General features: G+C 43.9%; 1 protein-coding gene and 1 long non-coding RNA gene across 3 annotated transcripts in view; one reads left to right on the forward strand and one right to left on the reverse strand.

Moving 5' to 3' along the window:
- Positions 1-16619, forward strand: part of LOC144823421 (uncharacterized) — a 454764-nt gene that overhangs the window by 338864 nt on the left and 99281 nt on the right. The window lies entirely within an intron of this gene.
- The window catches only part of FCN3 (ficolin 3), a 143894-nt gene continuing 136975 nt past the window's right edge, over positions 9701-16619 (reverse strand). The window contains exons 8-9 of one of the 2 annotated variants that reach the window (XM_078681913.1): positions 10395-12152; positions 9701-10204 (exon numbers count right to left, since the gene is read on the reverse strand). In XM_078681913.1, the coding sequence (XP_078538039.1) occupies positions 11905-12152 (248 nt within the window). In that variant the 3' untranslated portion in view covers positions 9701-10204; positions 10395-11904. Of the gene's footprint in view, positions 10205-10394; positions 12153-16619 lie in introns of those variants that run through there. The other variant, XM_078681914.1, reaches the window with a different exon arrangement.

A 16619-nucleotide genomic window follows, 5' to 3' on the forward strand; every position in this document is an offset into this window, starting at 1 on the left:
AGAAAAACGCCTTCTGCTCCTTGGTTCTCCGAAATATGAGACAAGAGTGTAGAAGGGTGGAAAGACTCTGGCGGAAGGACCTGGCATCTTCTGGCAGGGAATCCCATAAGAAATGCCTGAAGGCATATACAGCAGCCATAATGGAGGAAAAGGAAAAACACTACTCAAAGATCACTGGGGCCATTACTTCCCCTAAGGAGCTCTTTAAAATCTTTAACTCCTTAGTGGCTCCGATAGTCTCGGATAAAGTAGAACCGTCATAGGAGCTATGTGATCGTTTATCCTCCTTTTTCTGCTCCAAAATTTCCCCTAAAGGTTGCCTGAACAGCTCTTCCAACAGCGTTAATTCGGCAAGCTTTTGAGTCTTTCCAATGTTATCACCCATATCGGTTAACATTTTGCTTTAAGACATTAAGCCCTGGACCTACTTTCCTCTTTTCTTAGCCAGCGGTCTCAAACCGTTAGATTGGGTGACTTTTACTCAGAGTCCTGTCCCCTTGTCTGCGGAGTGCCTCAGGGCTCGTCTCAGAGCCCTACCCTTTTTAATATCTATGTGGCCCCGTTGGCCAGGGTGGTGCAATCTTTTGGACTTGAGGTGCTGTCTTATGCGGATGACACGCAGATCATTGTTTCTATCACCCAAAAATCCAGTGATGCTGCGCTCAATTTTAAGAACTGTATGACTGCTGTCTCCACATGGATGGTTCAAAATTACCTGAAACTTAACGGTGAGAAGACGGAGGTCTTGATTTTCGAGGACAGTTCTGACACCTGGTCCAGCAAATGGTGGCCCATTTCCCTGGGTCCCTGTCCCACCCGGCCTCTCAGGGAAAAAATCTTGGAGTGGTGCTTCATACTGGCCTTTCTACGTCTCGCCAGGTATCCAGAACAGTTGCTACCTGTTTTGGACTTATCCGGGTGATAAGAAAGATTTCCCAGTTTTTGTCCATTGAAGCCCGGAAAAAGGTTGTTGTGGCCTTGATTTTAGCCAGACTGGACTATTGCAATGCCCTTTATCTGGGAATAGATAAGGGCCAGTTGCGCCGCTTACAGCTGGTACAAAACGCCGCGGCTAGGCTTGTATTGGATCTTCCCAAGCGCTCTTCGGCGTCCTCTGCTCTCAGTTCATTGCACTGGCTTCCAGTGGACCGTAGAGTCCTGTTTAAGACTATTTGCCTTACCCATAATGCTTTTTATGGACAGGGCCCGGTGGGTATAAAGAATATTTTCCACAGGTACGCCCCTGCTAGGAATCTCAGGTCAGCCAATAAAAATTTGCTTGTGGTCCCTAGATTTAAAAAGATGAGATGGGGGGGGAAGAGTTTTTTGACTTGCGTCGGATAAGGCGTGGAACGCTCTCCCCGTTTCCCTCTCGGGCCAGCAAGCTCACTCAATCTTCCGTAAGATCCTTAAGACCTGGTTGTTCTCTGTAAAGTAAACCTGAGTATGCATGCTGGTTGTGCCTGCAGGCCCATCTGTTTCAGAGCGCCTTGATGCCCTTGGACTTAGTTCGCGCTTTATAAATTCTCTTTCATTCATTCATTCATATAAGCAGTGATAAGATGCTTAGAGTTTTCTCTGCTCCCCTCAATCCTGTTACCTGGCCAGAACATCCATGGCAAAAGGTAGCTTTCGATATTTCTGGTCCATTCCATTTTCTCCCTTACAATGCCCGTTTTGCTCTAGTCCTGATAGATTACCATTTTAAGTGGCCGGAAGTCAAATTTGTTGCGAGTGCTACCACATTAGTCATTATTTCTTTTCTTAAAGAGATTTTTGCACGTGAAGGTTCACCAGAAACGTTGGTTACGGATAATGGAGTTCAACTTATTTCACATGAAATGAAGAATTTCCTTGGTTCATGTGGTATTAAACATCTTACTACTTCTCTTTATGAGCCAAGAGAAAATGGTCAAGCTGAACGATTTAACCGGGTTCTTAAAGATGCGGTTGAAGTTGCTTGTAAGTCTGGTGAATCTTGGAGAGATGTAGTGAGGAAAAGATTATGGATCTACCGAGTTACTCCACATTCAGTTACTGAAGTAAGTCCTTTCCAGCTTCTCAAAGGCAGAGAACCCTTTACTGACATATGTAAACCTGATAACAATGTCGCCGAGGGTGCCTGGGTAGAATACTTTAAACCCCAATATGCAGAGTCCGAGGAGGTTGGGTTTGCGAAAACTATTTCAGCAGTATTCGCAATGGGAAATTTATTCTCCTTAATAGAATCAGAAGCTGCAATACGTGCTGCCCAAGGGGGATGGGCCCCGGGTCTTGACGGGATACCCTCCGACGTCATTAAAAATGACATGGATCGGTGGGTTAGATATGTTTCCCTTTTGGGAAACTCCATCGCCAAAGGAGCTGAAGTCCCGGAAGTATGGAAGGGGGCGATCATCATACCCATATATAAAAAAGGGGATAGGTCCCTCCCGGCGAACTATAGGCCGATAAGCTTGATTGCCACCATTCAAAAAGTGGTAGGGAGAATGGTGGTAAACAAGCTGATGGATTGGGTTGAGGAGAATAGTGCATTGTCCCCTTACCAGGCAGGTTTTAGGCGGGCCACAAGTACGGTAGACCAGGTGTTTCGGTTTGCTTTACTTCAATGGGGAACGGTGGTGTTAGGCGAGGGCAGCCTGTATGTCGCTTTTGTCGACTTGCGGGCTGCCTTCGACCTGGTCCGAAGGGGAAAGCTTTGGGCAGTCCTGAGTGAAATTGCCCTTCCGGCTGAGTTACTCACCTTGATCATGAGGCTGCACGAGGCCAATTTTGCCAGGGTCCAATGGGGCACAAACAGTGAATCCTCCACCGATTTCCCCGTTGAACGTGGTGTTCGACAGGGATGCGCGATGGCACCCTTGCTCTTTTCGTTATTTATTAACGGAATTGTCGCTCGGATGTTGGATGTCTGTGTGGATGCACCCTCGTTGGCGGGCCTCAGGGTCCCGATCCTGATGTTCGCCGACGACACATTAATTTTGTCCAAAACACCGGGAGGCCTGCAGCGTGCCCTCCATATCTTTGACCGCTTTTGCGGAGAACACGGCTTGGAAGTGAATGTGGGCAAGACCAAGCTGATGATTTTTTCGCCCAAGCGTAGAGCCAGCCCAAAAATACTCCTGAATAATAGTGAGTTAGAGGTAGTTAGTGTATTCACCTACCTTGGGGTTCAGATCTCTAATGATTTAAAGTGGTCTCAACACATAGAAAAGGCGGCCCTGAAACACCAACAGATTGCGGGAGCGTTAAGGGTGGAACACAAAAAATCAAAATCTAAACCTATCAAACCAGTCTTGGCTGTTTATGATGCTAAGGCCATAGGGTCTGCCCTATATGGGGCGGAACTATGGGGCTTCGACAAGGTCCTCTCTTTGCAGCTATCAGAGAATAGGTTTATTCGGGGTATAACGGGACTCCCCCAGAGCACCCCACTAATCCCGCTTGGTCTTGATCTAGGGTTAAGATCGGTCAGTGACCAAGTAAGATTGCGCCCTATCCTTTATTGGCGTCGCCTCTGGACTACCCCAGAGATACGGCACTATGCTGAGGGGTTCCTAGCAGTAATAAAAGCGGATGTTTTCCATAAAATAGTATGGCTTAAACATCTCAGGGCTGCTTTAGGTGACCTTGGCCTTTCCAATCTCTGGAATAATCCCTCGGGGGAAGTTTTTCCCAGTAAAAATACCATCAAAAGTTTATATTGGGGTAGGATTGATGGCAGACTCTGGAGTAGAACGAGATCTGACACGATGGAGCGGCGTTTCCTGGAATTTAAACAGTGTCCATTGTTAGAACTTTACTGGGACACAATCACCGTCCCAGGAGACAGGAAACTAATGTTCCAGTTAAGATCTGGTTCCCTCCCTCTGAGGTCTCTGACAGGTAGGTGGAGGAGTGTGACTACCTCGAGCTGTCCGGTGTGTGGTGCAGCCAAGGAAACCATAGGCCATTTCTTATTTCTCTGCAAGGCATACGCAATCCCTCGAAGAGTATGGCTGGTACCCATCTCTAGGAATCTAGGGACATCTAGTGGAGTTGAGGCGCTAAGAATTATCTGTACCTCCACTGATTTAACAATTGTTCTGGGAACAGCAAAATACTTGGGGTGGGCATGGTCAATTAGACGGAGGGCTATTTCTTTTAATGTAAATTGATTTTTTGTGTAAATGTGTATCTAACTGTTTTTATTCCTTATTGTCAAAGCTGTCACAATGGTTTTTATTATTGACTGTATAAAAAGATCAATTTTAAGTTCTGTACCTTTTAAATGTATGTTGTGCTTTTATGAGTATTTTGCTCGAATAAAGCTTTGAAACGAAAACGAATATGTCCTTGGTGGGTAAAGAAGATCAACAAGGATGTTGACCAAGTGGACATCAGTCAAGTTGCCAAACGGGCGGAAACCAAGCAAAATAATATGAAAGCATTGTTTGACTATAACATGAAAGTGAAAATTCCTAGTTTTGAAGTGGGTGAGAATCAAGAAACCAGGTTTTTCATCCAAATGTTCTTCCAAGTTTGGTAATCCTATCAAAATTGTAAAGGTGTGCAAAAATTCAGTTATTACTCAAGATGGGAGAGTTTCGAACATAAGAAAAGTTGCCAAGTGTAAATTTATGAAATCGGACAATGATCCCAACGAGAATGTTCAACAGAGTTCACATTCCTCTCAATCCATTGCTTATAGAGTTAAAAGTAATTCTAGACCTGTTGTATTACCCTCCAGATTTTTGTCATAATCTCATGTCGTTTATTATACATTTTATTGTTTTTTTTTCCTCCCTCTTTCTTTTTCTTTACTCTTTATTTTCTTCTCTTTTCCTTTATTGTTTTCCTGTAGGGATGAGATGTGTTACATTGTACATTGCATTTATTTATTTATTTCTTGGAGATAGAACTAAGTACCTGCGTGTACTTTCTAAGTTCTATGTTCCACGTTCTGAGTTTGGCAGTTTTGATCTAGTCATTTTACCTGACGGTTGCGCTATGCCTTTTACCTTCAAATAAACTTCACTATTTCATTATTTACTGGACTTCTTACTTTACAATAAGTCTGCTCTTATTGATGCTGAAAACCGTATTCTGTGATGTGGTAGTAATGCTCCAGACATTGCCATACCTAATCATCTCCGAAGTGTCCTCCCTGCTCGATCTCCCCTGCATTTAAGATTTAAGTAGCATAATAATTTCTGTGCTTTCCTCAATTCCAGTTTTCTTTTTCCAACAAACATCTCAGCAATGTTTTTATTTCTTGGACCTTTCCTGCAGTATTGTCTCCATCTGAATAGCATCTATTTTTATGGCTAGAAATGTAATCCTAGTGATAGGACATTCTGTCTTTTCAGGGGCTAATGGAACACCCATTTCTTCAGCAACACTTTGACATTTTTGTAGAGCCTTTAGACATTGGCCTGAGTCCCTTTTCCCCCTAAAACAGGACATCATCCAGATAATGACATAATAGTTTGTGGCCACTTCTTTTGTCTGAAGAGCCATTGCCAAAGTTTCCTAAATGTTTCGAATGAAGCTCAGGATATAGAATATTCCGTTGGCAAGACTTTATTTACATATATAGCTCCCACAAATTGCATTCCCAACAAAGCAAAATTAGCCGGATCAACTGCTAATAGCCTGAATGCTGATTGTATGTCACTTTTTGACACTTCTGCCACGACTCCTCCAACACTAACTAATTTCATGGTATCATCTACAGATGCATTGCATAACTGACACAAGAATCTGTCGGGGAAATAAAATCATTGATGGACTGCCATCCTGGCCATGACAAATGGTGTATTAGTCGATACTCTCTTGTTGTTTTTTGGGAACAACACCTAAAGGAGAAGTTTATAAATTGTTTATTGGCCAATGCACAAATGGTCCAGCAATCCACCCTGCTGGTAGTTCTTTGTTTAACTCGTTTTGCACTATATCTTGCAATTACTATGCTGATTTCGATTGTCTGACCATCTTTTTAAAATTGGTCCCTGGTTCCCCAATTAGAAATCCTTGTTTAAATCCTCAAAACAGTTTTACTGCTGCCTGCTTATCTAGATAGTACCGCAGCCATTTTACTAAGACTTCGATTTTAATTGGGGTATGAGCACTTCTCCATAAGCTGGAGTTGCTGTCCTCTTCCTCTTTCAATTCCCCTTTGTTCCCGTACTTAGCAGCTGAGAAACACTGAGTGAGAGGATTTATTGCCCCACATTTTGAGCATTTGAGTTTGTAGCAACAGAACTGTCTTGGGCAAAATCCCTTATTGAAAGCCCAACATGTTGCTGTTGGCTGCCCCCTGCCATACCACACCATCCCTCATGGTACAGAACAATACAGAAAGGACCTGTAAGTCACCGGCAGCCACGGACTGTATATTTGTTGCTGGAGGGTGTGTGGATGACGTCCACTGTAGCCACAGCTCAGAATCTACTTCAACCCATGGCTTGTCATTATTTAAACGGACCCAAGCTCTAATTTCCTCATCAGACCATGCATATCCACCAAAATGCATTTGATCCTATCTTATAATGTCCATATATTTGAAAATTGCTATCGCTATGTCAGTATGCTTTTCTCATTTAACACTTGCATAAATTAAAGAAGCAGAGGTCCAATTTTCTATGTTCGTAGGAACCTTTTGACTTCTAGCCAGTTCCCATTCTTCCTCTTTGGATCCCTTCTTTGCCTGAATCTCCCTATGGAGTAATGTGAATACATCCACAAATTAATGTTTCCAAATATTATTCTTTATTTCCGATAAATGGGACCCTAAAGGCAAGGTAATACCTATATGGTAACCTTTTTTGCAGCGACTCATCATTGTCTTTATCCTCAATTGAACCTTATTTGTTGTCTGAATTTTCATTTTTGCCACTTTGTATTTCTTTTTCACACATTAACCTCGTCCCTTTAACATTCTTATCTATTTTGTGATGTTCTGTCTTGTTGAAGTTCTTTTCTTGGGTCCCCAAACAGAAATCTTTTACTAAAAGTTCAACCCCCACCCCAATCGAATGTTTTGTAATTGTATCAACCTTAACTTTTCCTTCCCGAACAGACCACCATGATTCCCTATCTTTTTGCAATTTAGAAAATCGCCTTTGCTCCTCTTCTGTATGTCCATTTTTCATTGTCTTCTGACCTTTTCCATGTGTGCTCAGTCTGCTCCAGACACCAAGAAAACGTTTCTGCTCTTTAATTTTCTCTTCCCTTCCTTATTTCAGTCATGTTTGTTCCATGCATCCTGCTATCACATTCCCAATCTTTCACCTAGCCCCACAGGGTCTTCTTCATAATTCAATATTAACTCATCCTCCGTGTTTTCAATACTCTCAACACACACTCCAGGCCTTTCTCTATCACCAACTTCCCCATCATTTAATTTCCATTGCGGAGCAGACATAACTTTTCTATGGTCCATCAACAATGGAAAATCCAGGGATGACCTTCTTTTTTCTTAAGGCCAGCGTCCTGGAGGGCTTGTTGCTTGCTAAGTAAATTGCCACCGTTCCTCGCCCTCAGCATAGGCCAACTTGAAAAACCCAGGCCGCTAAGACCTAAAGGTGCACCAGTACCAGGGACTCCATATGCCACTCCAGCTCTCTGCTTGTGTATGCTATAGACGTCTGTGCCTCCTACGTATAACCATTGGCCGGTTCTTTGTTTGCCTGCACTGTCTATACCCTGTACGTTGTTACCTCCATCATATGGTTCATTTTCTTTACCTATAAGGTGTCTTAGAACACATGTCCCAACTTCCCCTATCTTCCCTACCTGCTTCGCACACTATGCAAATTGCTTTTCTAACTTCTTCACACTGGTACCGGTGCTTTGAAGTGCCTTCCCACCTTATGCCTGTCTTATATAAACTATACCATCCCCACCCTCCACCTATTCTGTCCATTGACCTGTGCCACTTACTTTGCAAAGTCACCCAGGAGGAGACTTGCTGTTTCCTTGCTCTCCTTGGGGCCCTACACTGATATTAAGCAAGGCAGGGGCTTCTAGGTCCCAGTATCTACACAGTAATAACAGGTGTACTGGTATTCACAGATCCAGAAAGCGAGTTTGAACCAGAAGCGCACTTCAGGAAGTAAGTGCAGGGTATCACAGGGTACATATTGACACTGGGTGCGAAGAAAAACTAGACTTCCGTTCACATCCACAGCTTTGTAAAACAGCCGAGTCAGTGCATAGTGCAGAGAGCAATTATGCCACAAACCTGAAAAACAGGGTATGTCTACAAACCAACCAGAAATCGGCAGCCAGAGTCAACCTCAACCTCCCACACAGAACTCACATCACACCTCAGGGAGCTTCCCATACACAAACATTCTAAATTCAAACTCTTCAAACACATTCAAGGCACTACACAACTCAGTCCCCACCTACCTGAACAGTCACACCTCCTTTCACGGAACATCTATACTTCTACGCTTCGCAGGACTCCTTCTCCCACACATCCCACGCACACAGAGAACCAGATCAGGAGGACGGGTATTCTCTTATATCTCTCCTAATGCATGGGATGGCCTCCCACTTCACATCAGAGCCTCCTCCTTCTTGAATTAAGGAAGAAGTTGAAGTCCTGGCTTTTCAATTAACCAAACTACCATTGGGAGGGCTAGGCACAGACACCTGTGCAGCACCAGAATACCCTTGAGGGTGATAGTGAGCTTTACAAATAGACTTAACATAACATAACATGCAGCTGGAAAATCAGATGTAATGTGTCTATTCAGAGTGACAGACCATCCAAATATATTCATAGTTGCCTTGCATAAATTGATAAATTGAAATGACAGCTGGTACTATACTAGACTGGTCATATGTAATGGTTCAAATAATCCTACAATTATACTATTAGTGTTCCAGGGCATCATATCTTCATTATATTGGAATCGCCAATGGTATTCAGCCCTTTTTCTATCAATTTTACCCGTTCAATTCATCAACACTAATGGCAAATTAAAAAACATTGAGCTTGCCTCCTCCAGTATTAAAATTCACCTGATCTAAAAAGCAAATGTTTTGCGACTGCATTTCAATCACAAAACATTCTTTCATACCACTGTGATTCGGTATTAGGGAGGGGTGCCCTAAACCCGCCCCTTCCAATGCCGAATCGCAAACCCTATCTGCGATTCGGTAATAGGTTACCAAATCCCAAATAGGGTTGGTACATTTAAGAAGGCTTTTTTCCATTCACAAGAGGCATGATTCTGCGAATTGGGTCGTTTGCAACGAGAAATTCCTTAGTACATCTGACCCTGTGTGTTTTAAATACACCATCTCCTACTTATTTTTTATATTAGCGCGTGGGATAAAATTATCATAAAAATGTAAATTACTGTTAAAATCGTAAAACAGTGCAACATGTCCCTAAAACGGCAGTCCTTCCCCCTCACCACTTTGCTGCTGGGACCATACACCCCAAATACACATAAAGCTGGATAGGAGTCTGACTCGAAGTATATCTTACAGTTTGGAAGCAAAAGATCATCTGCAACAGATCAACCGTCTGTAGTGAGGTCTGAAAGGGGGATTATAGGGCAGAGCCCACATCATGAAGAGGAAGGTGGACATGTATACGTGTGAAATCTAGGCATCTGTGGCGGTGGTGTTGGGTGCATTAACACAAGAAATCTTATAAGTCAAGCAGCAGGGTCAGACGTCCTGCAGGAACAGAATGAAATGAAAACACTCCAACAATTTTTATTGAGGGCAGTCAACAAAGTAAAATTGACCATGATGTAATTCGCAATGATAAATCTTTGACTATGGACATCTTTATTAAGGAACAGTTCAGAAATTATATTTTCTTTTGCTAAGCAAACTGCTAGGAAGGTTTCACATCTTGTTGGCGCTTCATCCTGACTCAGTTTTACACCAGATTCCTTACTGCAAGCTATAGCACTTTCGGAATTAATGAACTGGTATTTTTTTGTACATTCATTCCACCGCTGTATTAGTCTCTGAATTCATACTGGACTCTTCCTCTGCCTTCGATTGGCCTTTAAAATTACCTGGAGAGCCACAGAAATCACGGACGTACTTCTCAACATTCCTGTCATGTCATTACACCATAAAGAAAATGGTTCATTAACATTATTTGTATGTACAGCATTATTCAACACAGCACCATTCGCTCTATAGTGTGTCAAGGCGCTTTACAGGAACTACAAACGTGGCGAAACGCATCCTGGTTGGACAGAAATGAGGTCAAGGTTCGGGAACGGGAGATTGAAGGTATGATAGAGGATTCAGAAGATCAGTCATAATAGTCAATAGCAAAATAATGGGAGTACAAACAGAGCAGGCAAAAATGTAAAGTGTAACATCGAATGAAAACTGAGGGTCACATTTATGTAGGTTTTGAGTTGCCCTTGCACCACGCAAGGAGGCGCAAGGGCGGCGCAAATTGTAAGTCAGATTTGTCAAGCCAAGTGAGGCCAAATTTTGTGGCCCTGAGTGCCTTGATAGATCCTCAGAAATCCAACACAGCGTAATTCAAAGCCTCAGGGAGGTGGAATTCCTCAGGGAGGCATTCCACATGTGGAGTGCGGGTGCTTCTATGCATCCACCCATGGGTTTTGGTGCATTCCCAGATTTAACATCAGTGGTAGACCTGGAATGCGTCAAAAGGCTATGCCTCCCCAGGGGAGGCGTAACAAGGAGAAATATCTTTATTTCTCCTTGTTACTTCCTCTTTATATGTGTGCTGCAATTTGCAGCACTCATAGAAAGAGAAAATTCCTTCTTAGGGTTGTTTTTGATCTGGGAGGTGCCCCTTCCTGCACAAAAACAATCCTGCTTAGAGAAATAATCTGTGTTCATCCTGCTTACGATGCAGGAACCCTTGCACCATGGTGCAAGGGCCCCTGCATTGGCGCTAGACAGCACATTGTGCAACAGTGCAGGGAAAAGACAGGAATGCACCATATATTGTTGGACACAGTGCATTCCTCCCCTTTCCCTGTCACGCAGGGCAGCGCAACAAGGTGACTTGCAGAGCTGCATGATATCATAATAAATATGCTCCTGGAGTCTTAGGGGGAAATCTAGTATTACTTTGTGTCGGGTTTGTGTCACAAAATGTATGCAAATCCAGCACAACCTGTTGTGCTTGGATTTACTGTGTGATGCAAATACTGATTTGCATTGGAAAGTTGCCTAAATTATCACATATATGCGCTATACACTATTTTGCCTTAATTTGCGTCAAGGTGGCTTTCCTTGGGTGGTAACTGGGTGTTCCGATGCAACCACCCATGGTTTTTGATGCAAAACCCTATCTGCTAAAAAAGGTAGGCAGTGCTTTGCGGCAAAAACTCACGCCTCCTCGAGGCAGGCATGAGGTTTGAGCAGAAAATAAAATCTTTAAACTTTGTATGTGTGCTGCACTCTGTGAGAAAAGTGTTACACTAAGTCAAGTTATAATTTTTTTACTTGAAAGGTGCAAAACCATTGGTGTTTTCAAAAGGCAACCAAAATGTGCCAGCGCAAGGACAGAGAAAGTAGCAGATAGAGGATATGGTGCTGTTTTCACCCCTCTTTGCCTCAAAGCAGCATATCTCAGCTACTTTTGTTGCTGCGCTGCATTGTATCAAGTTTGAGTACATTTCCCTCTTAGTTTTATTAAACAGAGAAAGAGGAGGTATACTTGCTGAGCCATAAAAGAGGAGCCACCGCTGACAGTTTATAAGAGAAGTGCATTTTTGTGTTATCTGAAAATAAAAGCCCTGTGATGGGTAAAACAAAAAGTGGGTGAGGAAATGGCAGCAGAAAATGGAAGAGATAGCTCCTTTTTACCTATATAAACAGCCTGTGTTGACCACCTACATGGACTTGCATTTTCCTGGTAGCAGGTGGGTTGAAGGCCGCCATCTCTTTCCTCGCCTTTTACAAAGGCCTAATCTTCATATCTACATATTTGTAAGAGTAATGGTGCCCCTTCCCAGCGGCCCAGTTGATTCCATCGGCGTACGAGGTGTGGTTTCCCCTGTGGTACTTCCCATTCAGGTTGGAGTTGTGACAGGAAGTGTACCACCAGGCCCCCTTGTACTGAGAGGCGCAGTTGGCGTCGGACCGGTCGTTGTCGCTGTCCATCGTTGAAAAGGGTGTGTTTCTGTGGCCACTCAAGGAGTCTCCTGGGAAAATAAAATCGCCGTGCGTATGTCAGTCTTGTGTTTGTTAAGCCTCAAACACGCCACAATACAATCATTAGTTTCTACAAAGTGAATTTGATGCTGCCTGTGTGGACATGAATTTGCGTATTATTTAGTTACATGCAGATATCATATTTGAATTCTGCCATATTTCCAAACTCGGTTAATTCACTGCCATTACATTTGGAAACAGTAATACTTGTTATTAAAAGTGCCTAGCATTTTGTGAAGCACTATTAAAGCACGTTAATGTGTATTGTTATTTATATAGTCCACGTTCTGCATCATCCCCTGTGATGATGACAATGTAAGTGCTGTCCATTTTGTAGATTGCTTGTATACAATGTGACTTGGGACTGCCATCAGCTAACTGCACACAAGGGAGGGGCCGACTCGAAACCTAGAAGGACCCTTAAATGAAAGATTACTAGAGAAGTCTTCTTTGTTTATGCTCCTAACCTTTGCAACATGGTTCCCTTGCTCTCACACAGTTCCATCCTTCAGCAGTCCACAATGAAATTGAAAACCCTTTTTTTTCGATAATTCCTTTCTCAATCGGAATGTACCTCAATTCCCCACAAAGAGAATGGTCCCACAGTAGCCCTGGATGTAATGTGGATATATTGTACACGAATATGTGTTTCATGTATTACCTGCCTTTTCATTCCAGATGTTGGCTGATACCACTGGTGCTAAGCAGCCACCAGGGCACACCATACACTGCATCATACAACAGAACATATTAAGACGTGTGGCCTGATTCAAAAGGTAACTTACACTTTTGAGTACATTTACTACTGTTGGGTATTCATAAAGTGGACTTTTGTAGTATCTTACACTTTTGTAGTAAGTTCATCACTACACATGGACTACAACTGGTACTGCAGCATCTTCCCATTGAAAATAATGGAGGTGGGGACTTACTACAAAAGTGTATGTTACTACAAAAATACACCTTGTAGTATGTTTTGCAGTAATGCTATAATACTACAAAACTTACCACTATTAGAAATGGGTGTCTCTAGTTGGCAGAGGTAGGTACCTTTTGTCCAAATGGGGACCCATGATTCTAGTCAGGGGAAGAGGGATACACACTTTAGATAACCCGTGCTCACCCACTTGGTAGCTTGGTACGATCAGACAGGCGTATCCCAAAGGCAGTGTGTAAAGTATTTGTATCAACACTCACAGTAACACAGTGATAACACCACAAATGGACACCACACCACTTTAGAAAAATAAAGTAGCTTTATCTAACTTAGCAAAACCAAAATGACAAAAATCCAACAAACAAGTATTAAGACAAGCATTGGCATAGCCAATAGGTCTCGCCTTTGGGACCTTATAAGTGGACTACTGTTAACAAGTAGGCAGACCTATTGCATTGCAAATGCTTGTACTTGCAGAGTCCAAGGTAGATAGATGTGAGACACATTCCACAGTTGTCTCGGGAGGAGGCGGGACTTACGTGTGTGAAGAAGAGCACATGGTTGTTTGAGGAGGAGCAGGCCTCACAGGGAGTGAGGGAGAGCACACAGTTGTATGAGGAGAAGCTGGGCCTCCCAGAGAGTGAGGTAGAACACACAGTTGTCTGCGAAGGAGTCAGGCCTCACAGGGAGTGAAGAAGAGCCGTTTTGTGACGCCCTAGGAGTAAAGGCGTCTCTAGCCAGCTATGCTTGTGTATACACACCCCTTTGCCTATGCTTAATTTATGCTTGTAGTGGCGGCGGGTGGCCACCTGCACTCATGCTCCCGACCATACAAGAGTGAGTACATTGGCAAAGCAGAAGCTGTCTTCATGTGCTGTGCCTCCTGTTAAGCGCTCTGTGAACCCTGCGATTCCGCTGCGCTCAGCTTCTTGTTTCCCTAATTGAAAGATTACTTGTTAATTACTCTCCGAGCCTGATGCTCGACCTAAAAATCAGACGAGGTGGAGGGAGGGGACAATAGAAGTCTGCGATGTGGAAAGCCACAATTAAAACCGCTGCACTCTATACTTGTGTCCCTAATTGTAAGATTTACTTATTTATTACTCTCCGAGCCCGATGCTCGACCTAAATATCAGACGAGGTGGAGGGAGGGGCTGATAAAGTCCGCAATGGGCCCGATTCGAGTCGAAAGTAACAATTTAAAAAAAAATCACTGTTGGTTTGCGAACGCTAGAAAGTTAAAAATGATTTTTCACGAATACCTAAAGAAAAAAAAACAAGTCTGCCAATTCAGGGGCCATGCGCAGGAATACTTTCATTTATTTCAGGGAGATGGAGGCTATTCCAGTTACCAAGTAAATAGCTGTTCTATTGCTGGAAAATATACCCCCCGCCCCGCACTACAACTCCAGTGGTATCTAGTGGTTGGTTTGAGGGAAAGAAACAGAGGCTTCGGTCATACATCACCGCTTCCGCCTTCAATCTGGCAGGATCCGCCTGCAACCTGCTGGCCAGTATTCAGCGAGCAGCGTGTGACGTCATCGAGGGTGTGACTGAGCGGAATGTTTACCTGTGCGAGGACGTTCTCATCTGTGCACATGACACCTCGCTTTATTTGCAGCAGGCGCGCTCGTGCTATTGGCGCGCCTGTGAAATGTTTGGCACTTTGCAAATTTCCATAGCAAACAAGTGGCGCACACGTCACGCCTGTGTGGGCACAATCATAGCTCCTCCCATGGCCTATTGGTGTCGATTACGCGCTTGGTGCGCGTAATAGACACCAATAGGCCATGGAAGGAGCTATGCGCGTGCTTTGGGCCAAATGCGTGCAGTCTTTTACAATAAGACGCATGCAAACGCCAATGGGGTAACACTATATAAAAAAGCACACGCACGAGCGTTTCACAGTCCAAAGTGACTGCTGAAACCCCGTTTTTCCATTACAAAATGCCTCGTGCTGCGCGAAACACTGCTACGCAGTGCAACGCTAGGCGCAAGACCTAAAAAATGACTTTTAAAGGTTTTAGCAACTGAGTCCATAGAAAACTATGGATGCGTGATTTCTTGCCTCAAAATTTACCAAGCCAAACAGCTGCAGTGATGAGAAGCGTTGAAAATCAAAGGATGCGTAGTTCCTGAGACCTTCGTGGATGCAATGCAACAGTTCCGCTGTACACAGGGGAGTGATGTGTCAGGTCCGGTCTGTAGGGGGAAGTGATGCGTTGATTCTGAGCCGACTCAGATCCGTGAGAAAAGCGTTGGGGAAAACTTGCACACAGGTACGATGTGTGGAAATCCGGGATTTGTTGGCAAACGATGAGGCGGCGGCGAGCAGCACTGTGTCAACCTTTTTAGCCGCGATCCCTCGATGCGTCCATTCTTGCAGGGGTGACACGCGCTGCGTCGGGTTCAGCAGCGGAGCAGCAATACGGGGAGATTCTTCTTGCACCACAGCATTGCATTGGAAAAACTGTCGCAAGATGAGCAATGCGCCGAGTTCCTTGTCGTTGTGTTGCTTTTCCAGCTCCCAACAGCAGAGACAACCCCCAGAGGCCCAAGACAGTCACAGGCACGTCTTGTCAGGTCAGAACTCCCTGCAAGGAAGTCTAGGGGAGCTGAGTGTGAAGTCTTTGGGTTCCTGAGACTTCAAAACAGAAGGCAACCCTCAAGCCCTTGGAGACTTTCCTCAAGCAGCGGGACACAGCACACAGCAAAATTCTTCTCCATTCCTTGGCAAAAAACAGCAACTGCAGGCCAACCCCAGACACACAGCAAGGGCAGTACTTCTTCTCAGTTTCTCCAGCTCTTCTCCTTGGGAAAGGTTCCTCTTGATTTCAGAAGCAGTCTACACTTCAGGGGTTTTAGTTCTAATACTTATACCCCAGAATGTCTTTGTTCTCTTGGTGCAAGGGTCTTTGAGCCCAGTCCAAACCAGTTCTGTCCTCTCTGGTGCAGCTGCACGGCAGGAGATGGAGACAGCATTGTGTAAGGTAGACAGGCCCTATTCAGGTGCAAGGGAAATCTCCTCCCAAGACTCTAAATGCAGACCAGGCCTATACAGGTGCTAGTGAGAACTAAAACCAATAACAACAGGTCAGGAAACAGTAGAAGGAAAACGTTTGGGGATAACCCTGCAAAAAGGGCCAAGTCCAACAACTACTTAGTGCAGTTTGTGAATAAGACCCCCACTTCCTAACTTACGTCCACCACATCCAAATATGACTTATGTTGGTAACTCAGTACCCTACACATAGTACACTGTAGTGCTCTAAAGTATACATTACCACTATTAGACAGTCATCCTTAGGGTGGTCTTCTCTAAACCTTTTGCCTCCTTACCGCCTCTTTTTGCTGTATCTTTTTGTTGGCCTTAGGACCTTGAGCAATTTACTGCTGCTGACCAGTGCTAAAGTGCATGTGCTTCTCCCCAAAACATGGTGACATTGGTGTATACCCAATTGACATATTCAGTTTGCCTATAAGTCCCTTGTAAAGTGGTGTACAATATACCCAGGGCCTA

The sequence above is a fragment of the Lissotriton helveticus genome, chromosome 3_1 (assembly GCF_964261635.1).
Source record: "Lissotriton helveticus chromosome 3_1, aLisHel1.1, whole genome shotgun sequence".
NCBI lineage: Eukaryota > Metazoa > Chordata > Amphibia > Caudata > Salamandridae > Lissotriton > Lissotriton helveticus.